The following is a 14671-nucleotide window of genomic DNA, read 5'->3' as shown; positions in this document are numbered from 1 at the left end:
AAAAAGAGCAGTTGCCTGGCTGTGCTCAGTAAAAGGTATAAGAATTCAATTCCTTTTTATTGCCAAATAATATTCCATTGTATGTATATATCATATTTTGTTAAGCATATAGCAATATAAGCTTACCTCAGAAAAAACAAGAAAGATCTCAATTACTGTGTTATGTTTATCCATTCATCATTTGATGGGCATTTGGGTTCTTTCCACTTTTTTGGTTATTATGAATAATGCTGCTATGAACATTCCTGTATAAATGTTTGTGTGAACATATGTTTTTATTTTCCTAGGTACATATGTAGGAGTGGAAGTGCTGAATCATATGACAATTCCATGGTTACCTTTTTGAAGAATTGCCAAATTATTTTCCAAAGAGTCTCTAACATCTTACATTTCTCACCAACTATTTATGAGAGTTCTAATCAATCCCTGTCTTTGTCAACAAAAATCCCTGTCTTTGTTTTTTGTGTTTTAGCCATGTTAGTGGGTGAAAAGTGGGTGAAAAGTGGTGTATTATTGTGGTTTTGATTTTTTACTCAATAACTAGTAATTTTGAGCTTATTATTTGTGCTTATAAGGCCATTTGTATATCTTCTTTGGAGAAATGTCTGTTCAGATATTTGATCCATTTTAAAATTGGGTTATTCACTTTTTTATTGTTGTTCTAAGTGTTCTTCATGTGTTCTGGACAGGAGTCCCTTACTTGAAATGTGACTTGCAGATATTCTCTCCCATTCTGTGAGTTGTCTTTTCAAGTTCTTGATAGTGTCCTTTAAAGCACTCAGGTTTTAAATTTTCATGAAATCTGATTTAACGGTTTTTTTTCTTCCACGACTTGTGCCTTTGGTGTGTATCTAAAAAATTATTGTCTTACACAAGATCAGTGATGTGGTGGTAAAGAACCTGCCTGGCAGTGCAGGAGATGCAGGAGACAGGGGTTTAATCCTGGGTTGGGAAAGCCCCAGCAGGAGGAAATGGCAGCTCACTCCAGTATTCTTGCCTATTTAATTCCATGGACAGAGGGGCCTGGCAGGCTATAGTCCATAAAGTCACGAAGAGTTGGACGTGACTGAGCATGCACATGTGTAAGGTCATAAAACTTATGCCTATGTTTTCTTCTAAAAGTTTATAGTTTTAACTCTTACGTTTAGGTCTTTGATCCATTTAGAGTTCATTTTTTATATAGTGGAACATAGGGGTCCAACCTTGTTCTTTTGCATGTGGATACTCAGTTGTCACAGACCCATTTGTAGTAAGGACTGTTTCCCCATTAAATTGTCATGGTACATAGGTTAAAAATCAACTGAAGATAAATGTAAGGATCTGTTTTTGAACTTTCAGTTTTATTCCATTGATTTATATGACTTTTATGCTAGTACAGTACCACACTATTTTGATTGCTTTGTAGTAAGTTTTCAAAGGGGGAAGTATAAATTCTTCAATTTTGTTCTTTTTAAAGATTATTTTGCTGACTACAGAGGTCTTATATTTTTATACGAATTTTAGGATGAGATTGTCAGTTTCTATAAGGTCAGCTGAGATTTTGATGGAAATTATGTTATAGATTGATTTGGGATGTATTATCATGTTAACAAAATTATTAAATGTTCCAATTTATGAATATAGGATATCTGTCCATTTACTTAAGTTTTAAATTTCCTTCAATACTATTTTATGGGTTTTGTTGTATAAATTTTACTGGGTTCTTTGTTAAATTTTTTGTTAAGTGTTCTGTCTGACATTATTTTCAACATATTTTTCTTAATTTCCTTTCAGGATTATTCATTGCCAGAATATAGAAATGTAGTTAACTGTTTAATATATTTACATCTTATAACCTTAGTTCATATGCTTTGTAATTCTAGTAGTTTTTTTTTTAAAAAATTCTTTAGGATTTTCTACATATAAGAACATGTTATTCCTGAACAGAGGTAGTTTTATCTCTTCCTTCCCAGTCTGGATGCCTTTTATTTATTTTTCTTGCCTAATTTCCCTGGCTAGTACCTCTGATACAATGTTGTGTGAAAGTAGCAAGAGCAGACATCACTCCTCCTCAAGGAGGAGAAAGCATTTAGTTGTTCGTGATTTAGTATGATTTTAATCGTGGGTTTTTAGTAATGGATTTTCTTTTTTTCTCTTTTGGATTCACTCCATGGCTTGCAGGATCAGAGCTCCTTGTCCAGTGACTGAATCCCAGCCCTCGGCAGTGAAAGCAGAGAGGTCTAACTACTGGGCCTTGAGGGAATTCCCTAGGTGTGAGTTTTTTATAGACGTTCTTCACCAGGTTGATAATACTTCCTTCTATATTCCTAGTATGTGGATTTTTTTGACTAAAAACTGTTGGGTTTTGTTATTTATTTCTAAATTTGAGATAATGGTGTGCTTTTTCTTTTATTCTATTAATATAGTAGAGGTTGCATGCTCTTCCTTCAGATTTATATCTAGTAAAGAATGTAACCATTTGGGGTTCCTGGGTGGCACAGTGGTAAAGGATCCACCTGCAATGCAAGATGCGGGTTCCATCCCTGGGTTGGGGAGATCCCCTGGAGTAGGAAATGGCAACCCACTCCAGTGTTCTTGCCTGGAAAATTCCATGGACAGAAGAGCCTGGTGGGCTATAGTCCATAGGGTGGCACAGAGTCGGACACGACTGAGCACCATGATGATGATAGTATATTATACAGATTGGCTTTAGATGTTAGACCAGTCATATATTCCTGAGATATATGTATTGTGGTCATGATATATAATCCTTTTTATATGTTGCTGGCTTTGGTTTGTAGTATTTTGTTGAATATGGGTATGTAGTTTTCCTTTCTTCTGATATTTCTTTTTGGTATTGGTGTGTGTGTGCATGCCAAGTTGCTTCAGTCGTATCTGACTCTTTGCAACCCCACGGACTCCTCTGTTCATGGGATTCTCCAGGCAAGGATACTGGAGTGGGTTGCCGTGCCTTCCTCCAGGGAATCTTCCCGACCCAGGGATCGAACCCACATCTCCTGCATTGGCAGATGGATTCTTTACCACTGAGCCACCTGGGAAGGCCCTTGGTATTGGTATCAGGATGTAACTAGCCTCTTAGGATGATTTGAGAATTTTTCTTATGCTTCTGTTAAAGGGTCTGTGAAGGACTGATATTAATTCTTTAAACATTTGGTACAATACATCTGGGCCTCTGCTTTTCTTTGTGAGCAGATTTTAAATTGCTAATTCAATATAATATTTTTGTTAAGACCAGTTATAAGTGGGCATTCATCTTGTAAAAATACATATTTATATTTGATTCTTTAGCCAACCTTTCTCTGATTATAATATCCAAATAGAAAGAAATTTTAATATACCTACTCATAACTTTCTTTTTTCTTTTGTTAAAGGTCTGTAATTATTCTGGAACCAGTAAACCATGGCATCAAAGAAATTTGCTGTTAAAGTAAGTATTGCTTAATAGCTTTCTTTAAAATGATTAATCACTTTCTAAAATAACCAGGTCCTGTATTAACTGAAAATAGAAGCCCTGAACTTTCCTTCTGCTTTTTAAATTTGGGAGACCACTGAAAACTTGAAGTCGGTGATTGAAAATTGAAAATGAGAAAATGAATAATTCATATGGTCATGGCAGTTTCTTGATTAAAGTCTTTTGTAAATGCCTTTGGGGCTAACTTGGTCCTTAATGTTAAAAATTATGATTCACATTGCATGCCCATGACATGATTTTTGATTATGACAGAGCAGGAAAAGAAAAGAGGCAGGCAGCCAGTGCTGCACCTGAGTGAACCCCAGGAGCTAGTCCTCCTGCCTCATTGCCCTCCTTTGTTTTCCTCTCATAAACATCTCTTCTTTATTTGTTGATGACTGGGTCTGAGACCTTTCCCTGTGAGGGAAGAGTCACCTGAGAGGGGAAAGAGAGGAGAATTGATAAATAGTGACTATGATTGACCCTCCCGGTTGTGCAGACAGGGGTCCTGCCTTCCAGCAACTACAGGTTCAGTCTCCCGAGAGGGACCACTGCATGAAGGATGCTTTCATATATGTGTACTCTTTAGGGCACGTTCTCTATGCTAGTGTTTCATTAAACAGAAATTCAAAGCATCAAATCACACGAATTCTAGTGGTTGTTAACCAGATCAGATACTATATAATATTGTAGTCATGTCTTACTTTTATTAAGTCAGTGCTCATTTAGATTTACAACATGTTTATAAATTTCATCACTTACAATTATTTCTAGTATTTGTATATTCTGTATGTAGTGTTTCTTTCTGTGAGAGATTATAAGGTGAATTTTCACTATTTGTCTGTCTAGAAATGTATTTGGTTTTCCTCTAGAGAATAAAGTTTGTTTAGAATTTCAAGTTGCACGTCGTTTCTCCTCAGCACTTTCAAGGTATCTTCCCTTGTCTTCTGAAATCTCTTACTGCAAGTGAGAAATGTTTTAATTATCAGTTGATACTAAAAAGCCCCCTTAAAATATAGTGACTTGAAACTCAAGCTGTTTTACTCACTCTCAGGATTCTGGAGGTCGCCAGATAAAAACCAGGTCGGTTTTTCCGTTTGATGTTGACTGGGGCTGCAGTCATCTGGGGACTCAGGGCAGCTGGTGCGTTGAAGCTGACGACTCTCATGGCTGACTGTGCTGGAATCTCACCTGGGCTGTTAGTGTGGCCCTTCATTTCTCATTCAGGTGGCTGCGCAGTATGGCTTGGGCATCTCCTAGCTTGGTGGCTGAGTTTTGAGGGATGGCGTCCCAGGGCAAGAGTTGCCGGAAGAAGGAAGTGTAATTCGTCCGATCCTTGAAGACCTGGGCTCAGAAGTCTCAGATGCATTTCCTCCACATTCAGTTGGTCAGAGCACTCAGAGGTCAGCTCCAGGGAAGATGCAGCTCTTGATGTGAGAAGCAGCTTGTGCTCACAGGGAGGGGAGCCTCTGAGGGTGCATCGGTGGAGACCAGTCAGCTCAGAAATCTACTTGTGATTCCTTTCTCTGTTACCTTGCTTATCAGGCTATCTTGGTTCTCTGGTTACTTTTAAGATTTTATCTTTGTCTTTGATAATCTACAGTTTCCCTGTGAAATCATGAGATATAGACTTATTTTTATTTATCTGGCTCAAGATGCAGTGTGCGTCTTCGTTTGGAAGAGTCAAGTCTTGCGTCAGTTTTGGGAAGTTTTGGCTTTTTTCTCTCCTAGTACTGCTCGTCTCTGTTCTCTCTTTTATTCTCAAAAAACCAAGATCATGGCATCCGGTCCCATCACTTCATGTCAAATAGATGGGGGAAGCAATGCAAATAGTGACAGACTTTATTTTCTTGGGCTCCAAAATCACTGTGAATGGTGACTGCAGCCTTGAGATTAAAAGATGTTTGCTGCTTGGAAGAAAAGCTATGACATACCTAGACAGGGTATTAAAAAGCAGAGGCATTTCTTTCCCAATAAAGGTTTGTCTAGTCAAAGTTATGGTTTTTCCAGTAGTCATGTATGGATGTGAGCGCTGGACCATAAAGAAGGCTGAGTGCAAAAGAACTGATCATTTTGAACTGTGGTGTTGGAGAAGACTCTGGAGAGTCTCTTGGACAGCAGGGAGATCAAACCAGTCAATCCTAAAGGAAATCAACTGTGAATATTCATTGGAAGGACTGATGCTGTAGCTGAAGCTCCAATACTTTGGCCAACTGATGTGAAGAGGTGACTCATTAGAAAACCTCACCCTGATGCTAGGAAAGATTGAAGGCAGGAGAAGGGGAAGACAGAGGATGAGATGGTTGGATGGCATCATCAACTCAATGGACATGAGTTTGAGCACACTCCTGGAGATGGTGAAGGACAGGGAATCCTGGCGTGCTGCAGTCCTTGCAAAGAATCAGACATGACTGAACCTCTGAAAGACAGTGATTCTTCTGGAACTCTTAAAACTTGTTGGATAGTCCTGTATAATTGTTTCTTATGTGCTGGAGGGTGATATTAACTCATCCAAGAGTGAACCCTTGCAGGCTCTCTACTCAGAAAAGGACTGGGCCTCTTGCAAAGCTTCGCCCAAACTGACTGTGATCCATTTGGGCAGACAGTCCTCATCAGGTGCGAAGCTTGGGCCCAGGCACCTGATTATGCCAGAGTTGGTCTGTTGATTTCCAAAGCAGGCACAATGCTGTGACGAGTTCTGCTACCAGATTGCTCAGTCTCACAGCTGCACCAGGTGGCGCTAGTGGTAAAGAACCAGCCCGCTTGATCTCTGGGTTGGGAGGAAATCGCTACCCACTCCAGTATCCTTGTCTGGGAAACCCCATGGACAGAGGAGCCTGGCGGGCTGCAGTCCACAGGGTCGCAGAGAGTCACAACTTAGAGACTGAACAACAGCAACAGCAAAATATTTTTAGAAACTTTAAAAAAAAAGATACAAATGAGTGTATTTATAAAACTCAAACATACTCACAGACATAGACGTGTTTCCACTGTTACTTACTGTTTGAAATACATGGTGGGAAGACCTACAAGCCCGGCCCTGCATAGCTGTGGAGTGGTTTCAGGTTTACTTCTGCTGGAGCCATTGGTGCTGTGGTGGTTTTGGACCAGGTTTATGTTCATTTCAGGGCTTGGGATTCCACCACCTGTGGGCCGTCTGACTTTGTAGGCCACAACCAAGTGTGGCACGAGCCTCGTGCTTTCAGCCTTTTCAACTCTTGTTCTCGCTCTTCTACCTTCCCCTCCCCTTTCTCAGAACCCTGGGTGGGGGCAGGCTTCCATGCTGCTTCCCTTGGCCAGGGAGCAGAGAGGTTTTTGCATTTTCATGAAGGCCACAGTTTATCAAGAGAAAGAAGGAAAAGCTCTCATGAATAGCTTTTATTCCAAGAAATTGTCGACAGACTTATCCACATGAACCAGAGTGTATTATATGAGATATCTCCAAATCGAGTATTTATTTCTATACTATTTCTGTTTCAGGCTTTGTATTATGTCTTAAGCTTGTATGAAGAGCTGAAAGTTGGAGTTCTCCATGACTCCTGATTTAACCGGAATCAGCTTATTCCCGACTCCTCTCTCTTCTTTTCCTACCCGCTTTGGGCATTAGGATGCCAGCTCTCAGCTATCCTGGCTTCCAGGTACTCTGACAACCAGGCTTGAACCTTTCAAAGGCATGATGATTTTTTTTTCAGCTTGAGAGAATTATCATTGACATATAACCCTGTTAAATTTAAGGTGTACAGTGTGTTGGTTTGAGAAACATATAAATTGCAAAATGTTTATTTACCATAATGTTTGGTTAGCAAACATATCCTTCACATAATTACTGTTTTCTTGTTATGGTGACAACATTAGAGCTTTACTCTCAAATATACGGTACAGTGTTGTTAACTATAGTCACCAGGTTGTATATTAGATCCCTGGAACTTTGTTGTTTTTTAGTCACTAAGTCATGTCCTAGTCTATTGTGACCCCATGTACTGTAGCCTGCCAGGCTTCTCTGCATGGGATTTTCCATGCAAGCTTATCTTATAACTGAAAGTTTCTAGCCTTAAACCAATATCACCTCATTTACCCCACCCCCTCAACCTCTTGCAACCACCACTCTACCCTGTTTCTGTGAATTCAAAGTTTAAAGATTCCACATATAAGTGAAATCATATGGTATTTGTCTTTCTCTAAGTTACTGCACTTAGCATAATGTCCTCAGAGTCTATGTTGTTGCAAATGGCAGAATTTTCTTCTTCTCTATGGTTGAATAATATTCCACTGTATGCATATACATTTTCTTTATTCATTCTTGCGTGAATGGACATGTAGGCTGTTTCCATGTCTTCACTATTATGAATAATGCTGCAGTGAACACAGGAGTGCAAATATCTCTTCAAGATAATGATTTCATCAACATTGTTAGTAGGCTATACCCCAATACGAAGTAGAAAGTTAAAAATAAATGTAGTAGTGATTAAAAAAAAACAAAACATAGCTATTTCATATCCTTCAGCTATAATCCCAGGAGTGGGATTGCTGGATCATATGGTAGTTTTATTTGAAAATTTTTGAGGAACCTCTATTTTCTCTAGTTGTATCACCAGTTTACATCCCCACCAGCCGTGTACCAGGGCTCCCTTTTCTCCACATTCTCACCAGCATTTGTCTTTTTTCATAATAGCTACAATAGCTTCTGTGGTTATAGCTCGTTGTGGTTTTTATTTGCCTTTCCAAAGGAAGGATATCGACTAATACTGTTAGGGATTTTTTATTTTTATTAGTCTTTTCAGAGAACCAACTTTTGGCTTTGATTTTTTTTTTTCTCCTGTAGGGTACTTGTTTTCTGTTTTACTGATTTATTTCTTATTTCCTTCCTTCTATATTCTTTGAGTAAATTTGTCCTTTTCTAGCTTCTTAAGGTGGAAGTTTAAACCATTGATTTTGAACCTTTCTATTTTTCTAATATATGCACTTAAAGCTACAAATTCCTAAGCACCTACTTCAGTTCAGTCGTTCAGTCGTGTCCAACTCTTTGTGACCCATGAACTGCAGCATGCCAGGCCTCCCTGTCCATCACCAACTCCCAGAGCTTGCTCAAACTCATGTCCATCGAGTCAGTGATGCCATCCAACCATCTCATCCTCTGTCGTCCCCTTCTCCTCCCACCTTCAATCTTTCCCAGCATCAGGGTCTTTTCCAGTGAGTTAGTTCTCTGCATCAGGTGGCCAAAGTATTGGAGTTTCAGCTTTAGCATCAGTCCTTCCAATGAACACCCAGGACTGATCTCCTTTAGGATGGACTGGTTGGATCTCCTTGCAGTCCAAGGGACTCTCAAGAGTCTTCTCCAACACCACAGTTCAAAAGCATCAATTCGTTGGCGCTCAGCTTTCTTTATAGTCCAGCTCTCACATCCATACATGACTATTGGAAAAACCATAGCTTTGACTAGATGGACCTTTGTCAGCAAAGTAATGTCTCTGCTTTTTAATATGCTGTGTAGGTTGGTCATAGCTTTTCTTCTAAGGAGCAACCATCTTTTAATTTCATAGTTGCAGTCACCATCTGCAGTGATTTTGGAGCCCCCCAAAGTAAAGTCTGACACTGTTTCCACTGTTTCCCCATCTATTTGCCATGAAGTGATGGGATCGGATGCCATGATCTTCAGTTTTGAATGTTGAATTTTAAGCCAACTTTTGCAATCTCCTCTGTCACTTTCATCAAGAGGCTCTTTAGTTCTTCTTCACTTTCTGCCATAAGGGTGGTGTCATCTCCATAGCTGAGGTTACTGATATTTCTCCCAGCAATCTTGACTCCAGCTTGTGGTTCATCCAGCCCGGCATTTTGCATGATGTACTCTACATAGAAGTTGAATAAGCAGGGTGACAATATACAGCCTTGACGTACTCCTTTGCTGATTTGGAACCAATGTGTTGTTCCTGTCCAGTTTAACTGTTGCTTCTTCACCTGCATACAGATTTCTCAGAGGGCAGGTCAGGTGGTTTGGTATTCCCATCTCTTTCAGAATTTTTCACAGTTGGTTGTGATCCACACAGTCAAAGGCTTTGGCGTAGCTAATAAAGCAGAAGTAGATGTTTTTCTGGAAGTCTCTTGCTTTTTCGATGGTTCAGTTGATGTTGGCAATTTTATCTCTGGTTCCTCTGCCTTTTCTAAATCCAGCTTGCACATTTGGAAGTTCATGGTACATGTACTGTTGAAGCCTGGCTTGGAGAATTTTGAGCATTGCTTTGCTAGCATGTGAGATGAGTGCAGTTGTGCAGTATTTTGAACATTCTTTGGTACTGTCTTTCTTTGGGATTGGAATGAAAACTGACCTTTTCCAGTCCTGTGGCCACTGCTGAGTTTTACAGATTTCCTGGCATATTGAGTGCAGTACTTTCACAGCATCGTCTTTAGGATTTGAAATAGCTCAACTGGAATTCCATCACCTCCACTAGCTTTGTTCTTAATGATGGTTCCTAAGGCTCACTTGACTTCAAACTCCAGGATGTCTGGCTCAAGGTGAGTGATCACACCTTCATGGTCATGTGGGTCATGAAGATATTTTTTGTACATTTCTTCTGTGTATTCTTGCCACCTGTTCTTAATATCTTCTGCTTCTGTTAGGTCCACACCAGTTCTGTCCTTTATTGTGCCCATCTTTGCATGAAATGTTCCCTTGGTATCTCTTAATTTTCTTGAAGAGATCTCTAGTCTTTTCCATTCTGTTGTTTTCCTCTATTTCTTTGCATTGATCACTGAGGAAGACTTTCTTATCTCTCCTTGCTATTCTTTGGAACTCTGCATTCAAATGGGTATATCTTTCCTTTTCTCTTTTGCCTTTTGCTTCTCTTCTTTTCTCAACTATTTGTGAGGCCTCTTCAGACAACTGTTTTGCCTTTTTGCATCTCTTTTTCTTGGGGATGGTCTTCATCCCTGCCTCCTGTACAATGGCATGAACCTCTGTCCATAGTCCTTCAGGGACTCAGTCTGTCAGGTCTAATCCCTTAAATCTATTTCTCACTTCCATTTGTTAAGCACCTGCTTCCATCTGTTTGTCAAGCACGTACTTATTTGTATCCTTTTGCTTTAATAAAGATGCAGTTCAAGTAGAAATTTTGCTTTGATTCATACCAAAATATTTTCTAATTTTCATATTGTTTCATTTGATTATTGGGTTATTCAGGTGTGTAGTTTCTAAGTATTTGGAAATTTTTCAAAACTCATTTAGTTATGGATGTTTTGCATAATCCCTCTATTTTGGTTAATATTCTATAAACACTTGAATAATCTGATGGTTGTTATGTACATTAAACTATGTATCTGACTCATGTCAAGTTTGTTAAATGTGTTGTATAAATTTGCTATGTGTTTACTGTATTTTGTCTATTTGTTTAATCAGTTGAAAGTGCTGTGTTAAAATTTCCAACTATGATTTTAGATTTGTATATTTGTCCTTTTGTTGATATTTGCTTTGTATATCTTGAGGGCTTCCCTGGTGACTCAGTGGTAAAGAATCCACCTGCCAGTGCAGGAGATATGGGTTTGATCCCTGGGTGAGGAAGATCCCTGGAGAAGGAAATGGCAACCCACTCCAGTATTCTTGCCTGGAGAATCCCATGGACCAGGAGCCTGGTGGGCTATAGTCCATGGGGCCACAAAGAGTTGGACACAACTTAACAACTAAACAACAACATTATCTTGGGGCTGTATTAATAGATATATACAAATTTATCATTGTTTTTTCTGTTGAATAGAATCTTTAATCAATATGAAATATCTCTTTTTTATTTCTAGTCATAGTTACCCTAGAGTCTACTTGTCTGATATTAGAATTTGGTATTCTCCAACCAAATAGCTGGGACCCCACTGGATTCCTGAAGACCAGTAGTCATTCATTGCCACCCATGTAAGGAAAGTTTTTAATCAGCATTTTCTTGTCTGTTCTTAATTATGAATGGACAAAAGATACCACCATAGATTTAAGGATAACTTGAGAAACAGAATTCCAAAGAATAGCAAGGAGAGATAAGAAAGGCTTACTCAGCGATCAGTGCAAAGAAATAGAGGAAAACAATAGAATGGGAAAGACTAGAGATCTCTTCAAGAAAATTAGAGATACCAAGGGAACATTTCATGCAAAGACGGGCTCAGTAAAGGACAGAACTGGTATGGACCTAACAGAAGCAGAAGATATTAAGAACAGGTGGCAAGAATACACAGAAACTGTACAAAAAAGATCTTCACGACCCAGATACTCATGAAGGTTTGATCACTTACACTCACCTAGAGCCGGGCATCCTGGAATGTGAAGTCAGGTGGGCCTTAGGAAGCATCACTACGAACAAAGCTAGTGGAGGTGATGGAATTCCAGTTGAGCTATTTCAAGTCCTAAAAGATGATGCTGTGAAAGTATTGTACTCAGTATGTCAGCAAATTTGAAAAACTCAGCAGTGGCCACAGGACTGGAAAAGGTCAGTTTTCATTCCAATCCCAAAGAAAGGTAATGCCAAAGAATGCTCAAAATACTACACAATTGCACTCATCTCACATGCTAGTAAAGTAATGCTCAAAATTCTCCAAGCCAGGCTTCAGCAATACATGAACTGTGAACTTCCAGATGTTCAAGCTGATTTTAGAACAGGCAGAGGAACCAGAAATAAAATTGCCAGCATCTGCTGAACCATCAAAAAAGCAAGAGAGTTCCAAAAAAAAAAATCTCTTTCTGCTTTATTGACTATGCCAAAGCCTTTGACTGTGTGGATCACAATAAACTGTGGAAAGTTCTGAAAGGGATGGGAATACCAGACCACCTAACCTGCCTCTTGAGAAACCTGTATGCAGGTAAGAAAGCAATAGTTAGAACCAGACATGGAACTACAGACTGGTTCCAAATCGGGAAAGGAGTACGTCAAGGCTGTATATTGTCACCCTGCTTATTTAACTTATATGCAGAGTACGTTATGAGAAATGCTGGGCTGGAAGAAGCACAAGCTGGAATCAAGATTGCTGGGAGAAATATCAGTAACCTCAGATATGGAGATGACACCACCCTTATGGCAGAAAGTGAAGAAGAACTAAAGAGCCTCTTGATGAAAGTGAAAGAGGAGAGTGAAAAAGTTGGCTTAAAGCTCAACATTCAGAAAACGAAGATCGTGGCATCTGATCCCATCACTTCATGGCAAATAGATGGGGGAACAGTGGAAACAGTGGCTGACTTTATTTGTTTGGGCTCCAAAATCACTGCAGATGGTGGTTGCAACCATGATATTAAAAGACGCTTGCTCCTTAGAAGGAAAGTTATGACAAACCTAGACAGCATGTTAAAAAGCAGAGACATTAGTTTGCCAACAAAGGTTTGTCTAGTCAAGGCTGTGGTTTTTCCAGTAGTCATGTATGGATGTGAGAGTTGGACTGTGAAGAAAGCTGAATGCTGAAGAATTGATGGTTTTGAACTGTGGTGTTGGAGAAGACTCTTGAGAGTGCCTTGGACTGCAAGGAGATCCAACCAGTTCATCCGAAAGGAGATCAATATTGGGTGTTCATTGGAAGGACTGATGTTGAAGCTGAAACTCCAATACTTTGGCCACCTGATGTGGAGAGCTGACTCATTTGAAAAGACCCTGGTGCTGGGAAAGAGTAGGGGCAGGAGGAGAAGGGGACTGCAGAGGATGAGATGGTTGGATGGATCACCGACTCAATGGACATGAGTTTGGATAAACTCTGGGAGTTGGTGATGGACAGGGAGGGCTGGCGTGCTGCGGTTCATGGGGTCGCAGAGAGTCGGACATGACTAAGCGACTGAACTGAACTGAGAAAGAAAGGGAAAAAAATCAAATGAACAAACTTGGAGGGGCAGGCTGATTCTAGTGAGTAAGAAAAGACTCTGAAAAACTTTATAATTAGTATCTTTTGAGCAAAGAAGGAGACTGTTATAACCATTTAACAAGTTCTAGCAGAAAGCATGTTATGAATAAGGAAAAGTCCCCCAAAAAGGAAAGAGCACTTGTAAATTGAAAATATAACAGAAAAACATATCTAGTAGCATACAGGACAATAGATAAGAAATATCTCCCCCAAAAATAGAACGTATAGTAGAACAACAAGTAGATAATAGATAAAAAAATAGGAATATATCATGAGGACTTTTTTGGTGGTCCAGTGGTGAAAACTCTGAGCTCCCACTGAATGGAGCATGGTTTGATCCCCTGGTCAGGAAATTAAGATCCCACATGCCATGTGGCCAAAACAACAACAACAACAACAACAACAAAACGGAGGATAGTGCAAAAACATTAAAAATTAGAGAGAGGTACAGTTTAGAATGAAAAAATTGGCATTCTGGAAAGGAAAACAAAAAAAAAAATGATGGCAAAGAAAATTATGAGGAAATAATACAATAAAATTACTAGAAATGATGGCACAAAGTTACTGTTTGAAAGTTCTGTGAGTGGACACCTAAAAAGGCAATGAAAACAAGTAGTACTTATGCATATTGTGCTATAATTTCCTAACACTGGGAATTCAGAGAAGATCCTGAAAGAAAAACAGGTCACATGCCGAAGACGGATTCTGAGAAGCCTCCTCAGCAGCTGGCTTGGGACAGTGGGGCAGGGGCTTTGATATTCTGAAGATGATGGCTTCCAACCCTGAACCCTTCCCTCAGCCCTGCTGTAAATCACATGGTCAGCTTCAACAGAAGTGTTTTCAGACATGCAAAGACTAACAGGAAAAGTCCTAGTGTACTCTAGTTTACGAAGGATGTGTTTTTCCCAAATGAGGGGGTGAACAGAGAAAGAGTAAGAGATGGGATCCAGGATATAGGGAATCTTAACAGGTGAGGGTCTCAGCAAATCCCATGATGGTCAGCTGTGTCTTATGCTTGGAAAGTAACGTTTAGAAAAGGACAGATGGTTCCATGGACAATATCCCCAACCAAAAGTGAAATCAATAAAATACCACATGTATTTAGATGTATCGAGAGGAGTTTTTGTAGGCCATCAGAGAGTGTGGAAATGATTTAGTGCTAGAAATATGGGAAACTAAACAAAAGGAAAGTGACATAACCCTTCATTCTAAGCAAGCAAAAGACTATGCAAGATAGAAAAGTAAGCATAGTATGCTACATTCCTCAGCTTTGGACATTTCCTTTGTTGTCATCTCCAAATTTTGGAAGGCTGGCAAAGGAGATGTGTGAGAGGGTGCGTTGTAAGCATTGTGTTTTCATTTTCC

The 14671-nt window shown here is 39.5% G+C and overlaps 1 protein-coding gene across 1 annotated transcript in view; it reads left to right on the top strand.

Moving 5' to 3' along the window:
* LOC122448863 (SLX4 interacting protein) overlaps nt 1-14671 on the top strand; it is a 206384-nt gene that overhangs the window by 17383 nt on the left and 174330 nt on the right. Inside the window, 2 exon segments of the mRNA XM_043480512.1 lie at nt 2161-2252; nt 3372-3427. Coding sequence (XP_043336447.1) covers nt 3401-3427 — 27 coding nt within the window. The 5' untranslated portion in view covers nt 2161-2252; nt 3372-3400.

This window comes from Cervus canadensis, chromosome 10, assembly GCF_019320065.1.
Source record: "Cervus canadensis isolate Bull #8, Minnesota chromosome 10, ASM1932006v1, whole genome shotgun sequence".
NCBI classification, from domain to species: Eukaryota; Metazoa; Chordata; class Mammalia; order Artiodactyla; family Cervidae; genus Cervus; species Cervus canadensis.
The sequence above is the reverse complement of the archived record's forward strand: the minus strand, read 5'-3'. Positions and strand labels throughout refer to the sequence as shown.